Genomic DNA, 14,785 nt, shown 5'->3' on the forward strand with positions numbered 1-14,785 from the left:
CACCAGGAGCCCCCCCAGCCTGAGCTACGGGCAGAGCTGCAACCAGGAGGCCCAAAAGCTGCACTGCCCCACTCAGCCCTGCGTGGCTGAGGACAAGGGGGAGACGCGGCCCTGCCCAAAGCCGGCAGGGGGGGCTCTCAATAAATGCTTCTGGAGGAACCGCCCAGTGGTTGCTGTTCAATGGGGCAGGGCTGAACGCTCCCCCTAGCCAGCCTCAGGCTGCCTCCCCGTTCCCCGCCCTGGGGCGCCGCGGTCAAGAGCAGCTGCTGCCACCCTCCTTTGGCGGACCGGATCCCGCCCCCTGCAAAAAAATGAGTCACTCAGCAAGGGGGGTGGGGGGAGAGAGGCATGGTCCCCATTTTTTTAATGGATCCCCAAATTAGTTTATTTTACAAAAAAAATAAAAGTTGTATTTGCACAGAGGAGGGAAAACACCCTGTGGTATAAACCCAGCTTAAACAGCTGCCACCGCAGCACCCCGTGGGGCAGGTAACCCTGCCTCCCGGTCCTCCGGGGCTCTGTAGGACTGGCTTCCCACAGCTAGGGAAACTGAGGCACAAGAGGTGACGTGACTTGTCCAAGATCACCCAGCAGGTCTGAGGCAGAGCTGTCCTGGCATGACCAGCCTCCCTTTCGAGCTGGGGGGGGGGTCAATTAAATTGCTGCATATTTGGGTGCAGAGAAGGGGTAAGATTAGCAACTTGGGGCACCTAAACCCCCTGGGTCCAAGGCCCAGCACCTCAAAGGGCTGGAGGTGCCTAAATCCTACATGGCTCCCAGCCCTGCTGGAGGTGTGTCAGCTGAAGAAGAGGTTTGAGGGCTGGCGGTGGGAAAAGAGCTGCACCAGGGGGCCCACCCTGAGCTGTGAGCAGAGCTGCACTGGAGTGGGGGGGGGGGAACCCCTCCCTGAGCTGTGAGCAGAGCTGCACTGGAGTGGGGGGGGGGGACCCCTCCCTGAGCTGTGAGCGGAGCTGCACTGGGGTGGGGGGGGGACCCCTCCCTGAGCTGTGAGCAGCTGGTCCTGTGTCAGGGTCCCAGCCCTGCTGCAGTTATTTGTATCATCACAGGGCCCAGGAACCCCAGTCAGCGACCAGCCCCCCCCTCGTGCTGGGTGAACAGGGAGGTTGTAGTAAGAAGCGGCCACTGGCCCATGCAAAACTGGGCAGCGTGACCCTGCAGGGAGGGGACGACTAGGAACTGACCGGTGGGCGGGCATGAGGCAGGGAGCTTCCAACTCCGGCACTTTCAAAGGGCAAGGGCCAAGCTCTGGTGACCTTTGCTCCTGGCTCTCACAGCTCGGTTAATTTCGGGTCTTCCCGGGAGGACTGAAAGGAGAGAAGAGGTGACTGAGCGGAGAACGTGCAGCATCAGGTGACAGCTGTGGGAGCAGGGAAGCTTTCAGCCGGCCACTGAGCAAGGTTAGCGTGCCCCGGAGGCGCCGGGGACAGAGCCAAGACACGGGCTACAGCGAGGAAGCACCGACCAGGGGCTGTAAAGATGATCCAAGTAGTTGGCTGGGGAACTGGGTTCCCAGCAACCCCTGATGCTGGATGATCTGCTGGGCAAACAGCTCCCCCGCATCTTCCTCCCTTGGAAGCCTGGGGAACTTGCTGCCACTTTATCAAAGTTCGTTAGAGTCAAGAGAAGCTGAGATGTTCATAGGACAACCCCCAGGTGGCATAAAGACAAAGCCAGCGCCATGGGCCGGCCTATTTAAAACCTATGAATTGTGTGTGTTCTGCATAACTCAAATGGCCAAGGCACTGGTGGGAGAAAAACTCTTGGAGTTAAAGATCCACCAACCCACAGGCCACGCCAGAGGCTCAGGAACCATGGCTGGTACACGTGACTAATGGGGCAAGGAAATCAGCCCACACGCTGCTTCTACTGCAGCTGGGTATGGAAGCCTCAGGCAGGGGGATGGTTGCTCCTGCTCCAGCCTTGCCGAGGAGGGGGCACCTGGGTGCTGTGCCCATGCAGGGAAATGACCTTGGCCCAGGTGCTGGCTGGGGGAGCAGCAATGGGGCGGGGTTGTGCTGTGGGACACTGCGACTTGGGAGAAAAGCCACTGAACTTGCTCGGGCATGGGGGGGCGGTGCTGCACATGGGGAAAAGTCTCCCAGCAAGTCTTGGTTTAAAGGAGGGACGAAACACGGCTGTCCCAGAGGACAAAGAGACTGCCCCGGTAAAGTGGGTGCAGTTTGGTCCCATCCCCCTAGACAGGACAGCAAAGGAGGCTACTGAGTTGCTTTTTTAATTATTTCACGCCTCCCCCCCCACCACGAGAAATGACCCCATCAGTGGCCCAGATTTGAGTCCAGTACCTTCAGCCCCCCAGCCCAAGGAGCAACTCCATCAGCTGGCAGCGGCAGGAGGCTATTATCCTGTGCATTCACCAGCCACTACGGAGTGCTGTGGCACCTTCCACATGCATCCAACAAGGCTGCAGGTTTTGTAACCATAAGAGCACCAGGGTGAGTGGGGGGATGGTGTGGGGGTGATAGATGGGGAAACGGAGGCATGACGGTTCAGGCCAAAACCTTCCCCGGAGGCTAGAGCAGGGGTTTACAGCTTCCCCTTCCTTCGCTGCCGGGCCAGCCTTGCTTTCACCAGCCCGGGTGCCAACGCAGAGTCACTCCCCATCTGCAAGCTGAGGCTGGCTTGGTGAGCTGGGCAGCTTAAACACAGCCTGCCCCAGAACAGACAGAGGTAGGGGAGGTCACAAGACAAGTGAGAGACACAGACGGGGGGAGGATCCAGTAATCCAGCCAGGTGGAAACAGGCACAAGGTTGAGCGCTCCGCCAATATTCCAGCCCAGCAGCAGAGGCTCCCACCGCTTCTGCCACCAGGAGGCGATGTTGCGGAGCGGCAGCATGGCCAGCAGGCTCGCGGGCGAGCTGCCCCGTGTCCGCCCTGGCTGGGCGGCACCCCCCCGCCCGCAGCAGGGGGGCGCAGGTGGAAATCCTGCATCCAGCGACGAAGACGTCGGCTCCTTCCGGCCAGCAGAGAGCAAGGAGCCGCCCCCAGGTGTGTGGCCGGCTCTGGAACCGCAATATCCAGTCAGGACAGAGTCTGCCAGTCCGGGGAGGGGGTGTGTGTGTGACCCCCCCCTCCCCCAGGGTCAGATCAGCCGCTCCTCGGGGGGCAGTTGGAGGTTAGTGTTCGTCACCACCCGAGCACCCACCTGCTCCTCGTTGCTGGGCCGGTAGGTGCCCTCCGTCTGCCGCCTCTCCCGCACCTTGAGCGCCCCGAAGATCACAAGTCCAATAAGCAGGAGACCCCCGACCAGAGAGGGGACAATGATGGCTGCCAGCCGCTCTGACTCCTGCCAGGAGGGAGGGGGGAGAGTGAGACAAAGAACCAGAATCATGCCCTGCCCAGCTCCCCGGGGGGGGGGGGGGGGCGCAGAGAGGTGCCGGGGAGGGAGGGGGGCCTGTGTTAGCAATGGGAGTGGGAGGCTGATGCAGAGGAGAACACTCTTGCACAGAGGGGAGATCGCTGCATGCACAATGGAGCTGGGCATTCGACCAGGGGCAGGGTTGGAGCTGAAGATGGGGGATGGGGGGGTTGACACCAGGAGCAAACCAGGAGTGTGGGAGGTAAAGATGGGGGTTCCCCAGAGGATGTGGTAAGCAGAGGTGGGGAGCTAGGCCTCCTGGCTCCAGATCCCCCCCTTCCCAAATTGGACCCCCCCACACACACACACACACACTGTAGAGTATCTCCAAGCTTCCAGCCCAGTTTCAATCAAGTCTCTCTCCCCAGTGCATGCTGGGATAAGCACCCCCCCACCACACACACACACACAGCTGATCCGCCCCCCCACGCCTACTTACCGTGAGCCCCGATGCGGGTGTGGGTGTCGCGGTGCTCCCATTCGTGACTTGATTTAAAAGAGGGATAAAGAGAACGGAGCTTAGCAGGTGGAGGGGTACGGCAAGGGGGTGCAATAGGAGGCTTTGATGATAGGAGGCGTCTGCTGGAGCCCACCCCCCCAGCGCTCGGAAAGCTCAACCATGGCACTGATGCTACGCAGGCACCAGCACCAACATGCAGCCACCTCTGGGGTGGCAGCTGGTGAGCCACTGCAGAGCAAGGCAACAGCTTAGGACAGGAAGTGAAGGAGATTCCCAGTTTCAAGTGCACCAGGGCAGGGGGAGGGTTATTTAAGGAAGCAGCAGCCTGGGGTCATCCAAGTGAGCTGTCACGTTCCCCCCTAAATTACCACCACCCCAATTCTTAGGAAAGTGCCATATGGAGTGACCTATAATGACCTCAATGGGACAGCGCCCCCTACTGAGCCCAGTCCCTGCCCCCTGTAACACAGCGCCTCCTAGTGCCACAGTGGGACATTGGGGTCAGCACTGACAGCACCCCCTAGCCCACTCCCTGCAGCACAGCACCCCCCCAGCACCGCCCCGGGGGGCTTCTGATTCTGCGGGCCCTTCACCAAGCAGAGAGTATCACTTCCAGCAGAGACCCGGGTTTGCCCGAAGGTCTCCGCCAGCCCGACAGCAGCCTGGCCCAACGCTGTCCCCCAAGAGCTCAGGTCAGCAGGAGAAACCCATCAACCACCCGCCCACTCAGCCACCTGGGGACCCGGGATGGTATTCCCCGCCCAGCAGGGGGCAGCAGTGCACACAAGCCAGCCCCTATATTCATCCAACCCAGCCCCCCACACACACGCACCCCTCCCAGAGCTGGGGACAGAACCCCGGTGTCCTGACTCCCAGCCCACCCTGCCCTAACCACCCATCCCCAGGGGACAGAACCCAGAAGCCCCGAGTCTCAGCTCTAACCACTAGACCTACTCCCAGCCCAACGTAGAGGACACAACTCGACCGCACCCCTGGGCTCATTCCCGCAATCCCAGCTCCGCTTCCCCCATGCGCCATCCAGCCTCCCAGGGCCCGGGACTCTGCCTCCAGCCTGTAAGCAACCCGCTAGTCTTCCTCCCCCGTCATTACGCAGGAAGGGAACTACAACTCCCAGGGTGCCCCTGTCTGCCCTGCCCAGTCCCCAGCCTGGCCTTCAGCCCACGCTCCCAGCTCCAGCGCCCTTGTGCATTGCAACCTAGAGAGCAGGTCAGGCCGGAACCGGCAGCTGGGAGGGGCTGGAGCCCTTCCCAGGATCAGGGTGCGACTCAGAGCTCTGGGATCCAGCAGGAGGAGGGGCCCTGGTACGCACAGGACTGGCCCCGCACAAGGCTGGTCCCAAGTAACCCCCACCCCCCCACCCCTTTGCTAGCCAATGGCGGAGCTGCAGATAGAACCCAGGAGTCCTGGCTGCCAGCACTCCACTTCTAAATCCCACTCCCCTCCCAGAGCTGGGGATAGAACCCAGGAGTCCTGGCTCCCAGCACCCCGCTTCTAAATCCCACTCCCCTCCCAGAGCTGGGGATAGAACCCAGGAGTCCTGGCTCCCAATCCCTTCTTGCTCTAACCACTCCCCGCCCAGGGCTGAGAATCCAGCAGCCCCTACTCCTAACCACCACCACCACCACCCCAAGCCCTAGATCCTACCAGAGTTAGGAATGGAACCCAGGAGTCCTGGCTCCCAGTCCCTGCCCCCACCCCGCTCTAACCACTAGCCCTTACTGTGCAGCCTGAGTCCTTGCTTGATAAGGAACTTGGACCCTCCCCCACTTTGCCCAGAGCAGTAAATTACATGGTTGTTGGTGGTGGTGGTTTGGGGGTTTTTGTTTTTTTGTTTTTTTTGGGGGGGGTGTGAAACTGTTTGTTTGGGGTCTTAAAACTCTTGTAGGTGACTCCACCTGTAAACAGACATACACACGGGGCGGGCAGGGTGCTCAGAGATCAGCCAGTCCCAGGGACATTCCCCCAACAGAGGTGACTCACCCACCCTGTTCCAGCCCCTCCCTCCCCCCACCCCCTCCAGGGTGTGGATCAACCCGTGTCAGGCTCCGAAACCCAGCGCCCGGACAACTGAAACCACATTGCCCCACCTCGCCCGCTCCCCGGGCTCTCTGCCAGGGCTGGCGCGGGGCCCGGGATCAAGCCATAACGGAGAAGGGGCCTTCCACAAACACACCTGTGGTTTGCCCTGGAGCGGGGCAGCAGCAACGGCCCCCTGTCGGGGGGGGTCTGGGGACTGAGAGCCACAGGATCTGCCCTGGGAAGCGGGGGGGGGGGAAAGAGGGTGTATGCTGGCCACATTAAAAATCTAGTCCCCTGCTTCAGGCATCAACTCCATTATATGGATTACGGTATGGTGGGTGTCGTACGTTATTTATTAGGTGTATTACGGTAGCACCTCAGCACCCCGGTCCTGGAGCAGGACCCCACCCACCGGGGTACTGTATGTTCCTTCTTCCATGTAATAACTCCAGTGGAAGATGTTATGGAAGCAAGAAGGGGGGAACAAAAATAAAAAACAATCAAACCTGCCAATCCGGGCCTTGCATGTCAAAGGGTGACACCCCCTCTCCCAGCCTCCCTACGATTCCATGCAGGGATCGTTCTTCCTACCACAGAAATGCAGCCACCTCTGGGGTAGAACAGGGCAGCTGGCTAATAGCCACGCAGCAGCGGTGCGCAGGGATCGCTCAGCCAATGCTGAAATGCAGCCACCTCTGGGGTGGGGCATGGCAGCCGATTAACTGTGCCCATCACCCACGTGCTGGGAAACACACACGAGGGTCAATGCCCTGTGTTTTGTTCCGACCCGGGCAATGCTGGGTTGACCCGGGCGCTGCATCCGCAGCCCTGGTGACCAGAATCTAAAGCCACGAAGTCCCCCCCTCTGGCTGCCCAGACTAACAACAGCAGCAACTTTAGTCAAGCTAAGCTGCAGCCTCCTTCCATTATCCACTTTCTTGCAGTGTTTGGGGGCACCGCTGCCCTCTGCTGCATGGAATCAGAACTGCTTGGATGTGTATCATAGGGCCTATACTGCAGATAGGGAGAGGGGATTCTCCTTCTGGTCGTGGGCCATTGGAGCAGCAAGATAAGATCACGGTCCCTGCCACCACAAAGGGGAAGGGGTGAGCATGGTGGGGGGTGGGGGGGAAAATCACTTGCTGAATCAGTGGTGGAGTTAAGAGAACTCCAGGCTGTTTAACCACTAGACCCCACTCCCCACCCAAAGCTGCAGATAGAACCCAAGAGTCCTGGCTCCCAGCCCCCCTCCCCGGTGTGGAAGCAGATGTACTTAACAACCCAACACCTACCTTGTCCCAGGGCCAGCTGTAACAGGGACTGCAGGGCCACGGCCAGGAGCAAGGGGTGACTGTAGCCCGCCATCGCTCCCCCAGGTGTCTGGGGGGGAGGGGAGGACATGGGGGGGTCACTCCCTCTCTCCCTGGAGGGATCACAATCCTGATGGTGCAATGGTCCACAGTCTCCTGCTTCCCAGGGTCCTCAGCCCATTGGGGGGCCCTTGGAGATGGGGATGACAAGGAACCGGCAGCCCCCAGGGTTTCACCATCTGGGAAAGGGACAGAGAGAAAGGGGTCAGAGTCACTAGTAAACCCCCTGCCCCCTCAGTGACACCCTCCCCCAGCTCTGCATCCATTAGACCCCCAGATCACCCAGCCTACCCCTCCATCAGGTCGGATCTTCCGGGCGCTCTACGATCCAACCACTTCCTTGGATTGGCATGAAATTTGCTGCCCCTCATGGGGGAGCGGGGTGGGGTCTGTGGTCCAAATTTGGGGTCGTTTGAGCAAGGGATTCTGGAGCTTCCCCCCCCGGCATTTACAACCTCTTGTGGAGGTTGGTTGGTTTGTTTCCGCACGCACCTGGGGCTCCCAGGGTGGCTGGGATCCTCCCCAGACCGAGCTCTGTTGCTCAGGGTTTCTCTCAGCCAGTTCCTGGTGCCCACGGCCCCTTTGGCAGGGGGCAGGGTTGTACTCAAGTCATTAAAGGGTTAAGTTGGGACAGAGCGCCAGGAGCTGGAGTCAGAACAGAACCGGGCACGTGCAGAAATAATTCTAGGCTCTTATCCAGCCAGTCCCAAAGCGCTTTACACGGGAGGTCACAATCATTCCCCCCATGCTACAGATGGGGAAACTGAGGCACAGCAGAGCAGGGAAGTGACTTGCCCAGAGTCACCCAGCAGGCAGAGCTGGGCCTAGAACCCAGGTGTTCTGAGTCCCAACCCAAGGCTCTGTCTGCTAGGCCACACTGCCTCCTCTAGCAAGCCTAGGCCTCAGCTGAAGCAGCCCTCAGCACCGTGCTAGGCAAGCGTGACGCTGCTCCTCGTGGGCCTGCCTCCGGGATAGAATCCAGCCCCAACGCAGCTGGAAGCAGAGACCTCACCGTGTCAGCCTCACAGACAGAGCCCTGGGCTCTATTCCCAGTTCTGACCCTCTGGGTGACCTTGGGCAAATCACTGCCCCGCTCTGTGCCTCAGTTTCCCCATCTGTTCAATAAGAGAAAACGAGACCGCCCTGTCTCCCAGCAGGGGTGGGGAGAGTCTGTTTAGACAAGCGCTTCGGGGGAGGGGACTGTCTCTTATCCTGTCTTCGTCCAGCACCTCACCCGCTGGGGATCCCGCCTCATTCTCGGTCAGACCCCGCCGAGATAAAGTAGAGGCCTGCAGACCCAGGCTGAGCTGCCAACCCAACGAGAGCGCACACAGCTGCTGTCAAGGACCAGCTACCCGATTCCTCCATCTGCGGCAGCAGCTGGGCACTCGGCAGGCCGGACGTTCCCCTCTCTCCCACTGACAGGATCTGCCTTTTCCAGTTTCCCCCCCACAATCAATTGGGGTGCTTAGAACATTCCCAGAAATTCTGGAACGGGGCAGCTGTGGCTCTCCAGAGCGATCACGTCACACGCACGGACAGCGAGTGGCGCGCCAGGTTTTGCATTGATCGACCAATACGGGGGGGGGGGGGGAAATCAGGAGGCTAAATCTACGAAAGCTTGTGAAGACCCTGGACCGTAGCGAGACGGGGGGGCGTGCAAAGTATCTAGAAAGCCGCACATCCCACCCATTCGTGGCCAAGCTCAGGAGTCCAAAGGATCTACTTGGTGGCACTTCTGCATTGTCCACAAGGCAATGACTTTGCAATGCCCTGTCCGATCACTTCCAAATTTCCAGGGATATTTCAGGGCAGCTCCCTGTTGATTTGGGGGATGATCAGAAAAACTGAAGGGGGGGGTGAGGAACAAGGGACACATGGAATCCCCAACATCTGGTGGGTAGATCCCTGAGCTTAGATCAGGGCTGAATCGGCTCCAGATCAAAGAACCAGCTGAAGGCACAAAAAGAAAGTGCAAGAGATAATGGAGGGGAAGGAGGAACGGGGCACACAGAGCCCCTGGCAGAGGGTGGGGATAGGGGGCTGGGAGGAATGCGGGACCCTGAAATGGGGCACACAGAGCCCCTGGCAGGGGGGAGGAGGGAGGCACACAGTGAATGGGGAGGGAGGGAGGGAGGGTAGTAGGAGCCTCCTTGGTGTGTGGAATGAAGTTTCCCAGCAGTTGGATCCATTCAATTCTAGTGATCCAGCCCTTTGGAGATGCAAATGTCTTCATCAGAAGGAGGATTTCGGGCCCTAGGCAGTTCCTGTCACCCAGGGCTCCCCAGATTAGGCAGGGCAAAGCTCGAAGGGGCAGGGTGGAGGGTAGCAAACCTGCCATGGCCCCTGCTCAGGGAGCCTTCTCCACAGAACAGACCCTTTCCCCATCCCTGCTGCTCTCAGCAGATCCCCATCCTAGCTCACATTTGAGCTGCTGCTGCATGCAAGCAACCAGGGTACCAAAGCACCGCGCAGACCTTGGCCGAATCCAACCTCACAGCGCCCCGGGAGGAAGGCAAGTGTTACAGATGGGGAAACTGAGGCACCAAGCAGGGAAAGGACTTGCCCAAGTGAGAGGGAGGCAGAGTGCTGGGCCAGTGCACAGCCAGGCACAGAAACCAGAAGTCCACACAGCGAGTCACTGGCAGAACTGGGAATTGAACCCAGGAGTCCTGGCTGTCAGCTCTAAGCCGGAGAAGACACTATTCCCAGGCCTGGGAACCAGGAATCCTGGCTCCTGTCCCAGCCCTCCCTGCTCTACCCACTGCTCCATACTCCTTGTGGTTCCCATCCCAGGAAAAACCTAGCCCATTTCCCCACCCCCACCTCATCATCCAATCACTCATATGTTAATGAATGGCCCAACGAACCAAACCCATATTTCTTCCAGCTGCCACCAGAAATGCTGCTCTCCGGTATTTCAATAAGCTACAGGCCTCTCCATACACCCACAACAGCCATGTCAGCTCAACCAGTCCCGAAGTCTACAGAGAACCTGACAGGCAGCGTGCCCTAGTGGCTAGGGCTCCGGCCTGGGACCCAGGAGAGCCGAGTTCCCTTTCCAGCATGGTCACGAACCTTGGTCAACTCACTGTGCCTCAGTTTCCCCTCCCACCTATTTAGACTGCAAGCTCTTTGGGGCCGGGGGGCTGCCTCTTGCCAGGGGCTATTTATCAAGGGGGCTGGGTTAGAAGCCGCACACCCTTGCTTAGGGAACATGGTTTAGTGGCTAAGACACAGGCCCGTGAGTCAGACTCGGGATCCACTCCCAGTTCTGCCCAACTTCCTGAGCCAGTCACTCTCCCACTCTGTGCCTCAGTTTCCCCCGCTGCTCTGTGAAAATCCTTTGTTTTCCTTGTCTATTTCAATTCCCTGCCCCACAGAGCTTACAAGAGACCGTGTCTCTGCCACACCCAACACACCAGGGCCCTGCTTGCCTTGGGGGGGCGCTAGAGGAACCCAGATAATAAGGTAAAATCCAGCAGGCACAGAACTCCCAGGGAGGAGCCCAGCCCGGTGCGAGCAGCCACCTCCTCCCAGCCAGGGGATGAAAAGCTGTGGGCAGCTGTGCAGGTGAACATGGGGTACATGTCCCAGCCCTGTGGTAGCGGGCCACGAGGGGGCTACCGCACCAAATTTCTCTGGTGTGGCCACTCATTTGGGGCACGTCACGGCCCACCTTTCTATTGAGAGTCCAGGACATGTGCAGAGAGGGAGGAAGGGCCTGTTGGGGACCTTGGTATGCAGTGGGGCAATGGGGGTACACAGAACCCCGGGCATGGGGGAAAGCGAAATAGGGGGCCCACAGCACCCCCTTGGGAAGAGGGGAGCCTGGTATGGGGGAGGGAGAATAGGGGACCAAGGGATGGGGAAAAGTGAGGGTGGGGAGACACAGAGTCACAGGCATGGGAGAGACTGCCACTGGGGAAGGGAGCAAAGAGCCACCCACACAGGGAGAAGGGGACCTTGCCATGGGGGGGGGGGCTGGGGGATGGCCTGAGGGGCACACAGAGCCCCTGGCATGAAGGCGGGGGGGAGACAGCAAGGAGAGTCTGAAATAGAAAGAGCTGGGAGGGCGCACAAAGAGAGCTGGGGGTGGGGGGGCATAAGCCACACCTGGAATGTGCCATGAGCTCAGCCCAGGACTTACACATGGCCCCCTGCCCCCCCAGTCATTCAGGCCCCAGCCAGACTCCTGCCCCCCTAAGCACGAGCCCAGGTCACAGACCACAGACCTTATTTCTGGCCAACAGCAGCAGAAGCCACCACCACCACACACACACACCCCCCCCGCGGGCAAATCTCCACCCCACCCACCCCCCGAAACCCCACAGCCAGGTGGCGAGCCACCTGGGGCTAGTGATGGCCCCCCACCCTAGCCCACTCCAGCTCCCCCCCATGCAAGGCCCTGCCGGGTCCATCTCAGGGCAGAGAGGTGGTTTTAAAGAAACAGGGGTGCCCCTGGGTCCCCCCCTATATAGACTCCCTCTGTGGGTCCCAGCCCAGCCGGGCCTCGCTGGTCAATTTTTAACCCAGCTGATTAAGCGCTAACCCAGTGAAAGTCACCCAGAGCTCATTAACCCTGCTTCTGCCCAGAGCGACCCCCTCCCCAGCCCCCTCCAGCCCGGGCTTCTCCCAGGATCGCGGTGTTGGGGGGCTCCCCCGAAGGAGGAAGCACCCGGAGAGATCAGGAAGCCCTGTCTCCAGCATGAATCAACTCCAGGCACCCGATCGCCCGGGGCCTCAGGCTTCTCGCCGCCTTTGCCCTGGGCTAGGGCAGGGACTGGCCTGGATCTCCGCTCCCCGGCCACGGCGGGCCTAGGCCGGGGTGTAGGTAACCCGAAACATAAGCCATGACAGGGGGTATCTGCCCCCCCGCCCCCCGGATCTGTGGCATCAGAGAAGCCAGACCCAAGGCACAGGTGTGTGTGGGGAGGGGACCAGCCTCCAGCAGCCAAATCCCAAGGGGAGGGGGGGCAGATGCCCACTTCCCTGGGTAGCAGCTCCCCCTCCTCCCCGGGGAGTCCCCTGGCTTTAAGTGGAAGGGGGGGGGGAGTCCAGGCTCTCTTAAAGAGGCGGGGGGAGGGTTCTTCGGCCCTGTCTGCTCCCTGGGTGGGGGCCGCCCCATAGAGCCCCAAGCCCCTTTCCCGCACTCACCAGCCCGGTCCCTCTGTCCGCTCCCTCCCAGGGCTGCGATCTGGCCAGCTCCGCCTTCCCTCTCGCTCATGTGACCCAGGGACAGGCAGGTGCCTCCCTCCTCCCGCACCTGAGCCAGGCAGGTCCCGCCCCCCCGCTCACCTGGGCGGGGCTCACCCGAGCGGCGCTCCCAGAGCCCCAGCTGCATCAAGGGGCTCTCTCTGACCCTCCTGACGCAGGGGAACGGGCCCAGGATGCCCCAGAGAGCTGGGGATCACCTGGGCCTATCTGTAGCCTAGGGCATCCTGCCCCCAAAGACCCGGCCCAAGGTAAGGGGAGATCTGCCAAGCCCACCTGAGCTCGGCTCGCAGGCAGCCACCCCCACACCTGCCTCCCACCTGGAGAGGCTGGACCCTCGCGTTTCCACATGCACCTGCAGCCATAAGGTGCACAGACCCCGACTGAGATCAGGGCCCCCAGTGTGCCAGGGGCTACACACACATAGAGTGAGAGAAAATCCCTACCACGAAGAGCTCAGATGCTAAATATACAAAAGGTGGGAGGGGAAACTGAGGCACGGAGCAGGGACGTCAGTTGCCCAAGGTCAATGGCGGAGCTGGGAGTCAAATTAAGCTCTCCTGACGCCTAGCCTCCTGCCTGATTCCACTCGATCCCATGTGCAGCTTTGCTCACGTATGTAGCCCATTGGCTTCCATGAAGGTTACTCACCTGAGTAAAGCAGGTCACAGATGCAGCAGTTAGCCAGAAAGTCTGGTTTTGTGGTTGAGGCCATAGCCTGGAGAGCTGGCTAATGCCTCTGTGTGTGTGTGTGTGTGTGTGTGTGTGTATCTCCGTCCATTTAGGTGGGCATGTTTCCGTTTCCCTCTTGTAACACAGCCTCTCCACTGAGAAACCCAGGAATTGTCGGCTACTCGGCTTCATCAATTCTAAGTCCAGGAGGGACCTCTGGGATCTAGACCTCAGGTTCCCTGTGTCACAGGCCACCTCTCTCCACAGGGGCGGAACTTCACGTGTAAGCTCTGTAAAACACCAATGATAATTACCCTGTCCTTACATGGCTCCTTCCAGCTCAAAGCGCTGTGCCAGCCCTAAAGGGTAGAGCCTCGACCCCCACCTCTGAGTGGAGAGCACTGGTATCCCCATTTTATAGAGGGGGAAACTGAGGCGCAGAACAAGGAAGTGACTTGCCCAAGGTAAATCAGCAGCACAGATGAGAATAGAACCCAGGTGTCCTGAGAGCTAATCCCCCCACCACCCCTCCTCCTCGATCCTGGGATAGAACCCACAAGTTCTACTAATTCACTGTCCCTGCAGTGCTAACCACTCACCCACGCTCTGTCCTAGAACTGGAGATAGAACCCAGGCATCCTGATTCCCAGCCCCCTGCTCTAACCACTAGACCCCACTCCCAGATCTGGGAGTAGAACCCAGGAGCCCTGACTTTCTCTACCTCTTGCTTTCCCTCACTAACCTGCCTTCCCCTAGACACCTGCTGCCCCCCAGTGTCTGACTCCGAGCTGGCGCTGGGATGCCTAATGGAAGCACACCCCCTGCTGGGGGAGACCCCATAAACCCCAGCAGCCAGGCCAGAGGGGAGCCATCGGTGCCAGGCAGCGGGCAAAGGGCCCCTGGAAACCGACGTGGCACTCAGGGGCAGCCGCTTTGCCAAGAAGCCCCCAGCTGCTCCCCCCGCTACATTCCTGGGCGAGAAAGCTGCTGCTGTCATGGCCAGAATGGAATTTAAATAAGCTAGAGTTATAAGCCTCTTGAACCCACCTGAGGACGGGGCTGGGCCTAGATCGGCTCTCTCCCTTGGGGCTATGCTTTGGCACTTCCTGGCGTGCAGGGGGCCAGATCCTGCTCTCGTCTCCAATAGTAAAAACCCAGATCAACTGCCCCTCGCGGCCCCCGGATTAGGGCTCTTGTTTATGGGGAACTCGATCTGCTGCGGCTAGATCAATTTCCCAGCCCTTCAGTCAGGTATTTTTATCACTATATGGCAGCACAGACATGATGGAGCAGTGATTATTGCACTAGCTTGGGATGCAGGAAACCAAGAGTCAATTCCTTGCTTGGGCAGGTTGCTCTGTGCCTCAGTTTCCCTGTGTGTGTGTCATATAATAGCACTTCTCTGAGACTGCCAGATACTGGTGGGGGAAGGGGTGTCATATGAGCACATTAGACAGAGAGCAGCTCTGGGAGGGGAGTGTGATCTAGTTAAAGCAGGGGCGGTGGGGATCAGGAGCCAGGACTCCTGGATTCTATTCCTGGATCTAGGAGGAGAGTGGGGTCTAGTGGTTAAAGCTGGGAGCCAGGACACCTGGGTTCTATTCCCAGCTCTAGGAGTGGAGTGTGATCTA

General features: G+C 59.7%; 1 protein-coding gene across 2 annotated transcripts; it reads right to left on the reverse strand.

Annotated features, from left to right (window-relative positions):
* Positions 1–982: 982 nt before the first annotated feature.
* Positions 983–12,532, reverse strand: CRB3 (crumbs cell polarity complex component 3). 2 transcript variants are annotated; one of them, XM_074935465.1, is made up of 5 exons: positions 12,426–12,532; positions 7,191–7,447; positions 3,838–3,884; positions 3,186–3,326; positions 983–1,325 (listed from the first exon to the last, which is right to left on the reverse strand). In XM_074935465.1, the coding sequence occupies exons 2-5, from the start codon at positions 7,297–7,299 to the stop codon at positions 1,290–1,292; spliced, it is 333 nt and encodes a 110-aa protein (XP_074791566.1). In that variant the 5' UTR covers positions 7,300–7,447; positions 12,426–12,532; the 3' UTR covers positions 983–1,289. The 2 variants fall into 2 exon arrangements, with proteins under 2 accessions (XP_074791566.1, XP_074791565.1); XM_074935464.1 differs by having other exon boundaries at positions 983–3,326.
* Between the last annotated feature and the right edge of the window lie 2,253 nt (positions 12,533–14,785).

Source organism: Natator depressus, chromosome 20, assembly GCF_965152275.1.
Source record: "Natator depressus isolate rNatDep1 chromosome 20, rNatDep2.hap1, whole genome shotgun sequence".
Classification (NCBI taxonomy): Eukaryota; Metazoa; Chordata; order Testudines; family Cheloniidae; genus Natator; species Natator depressus.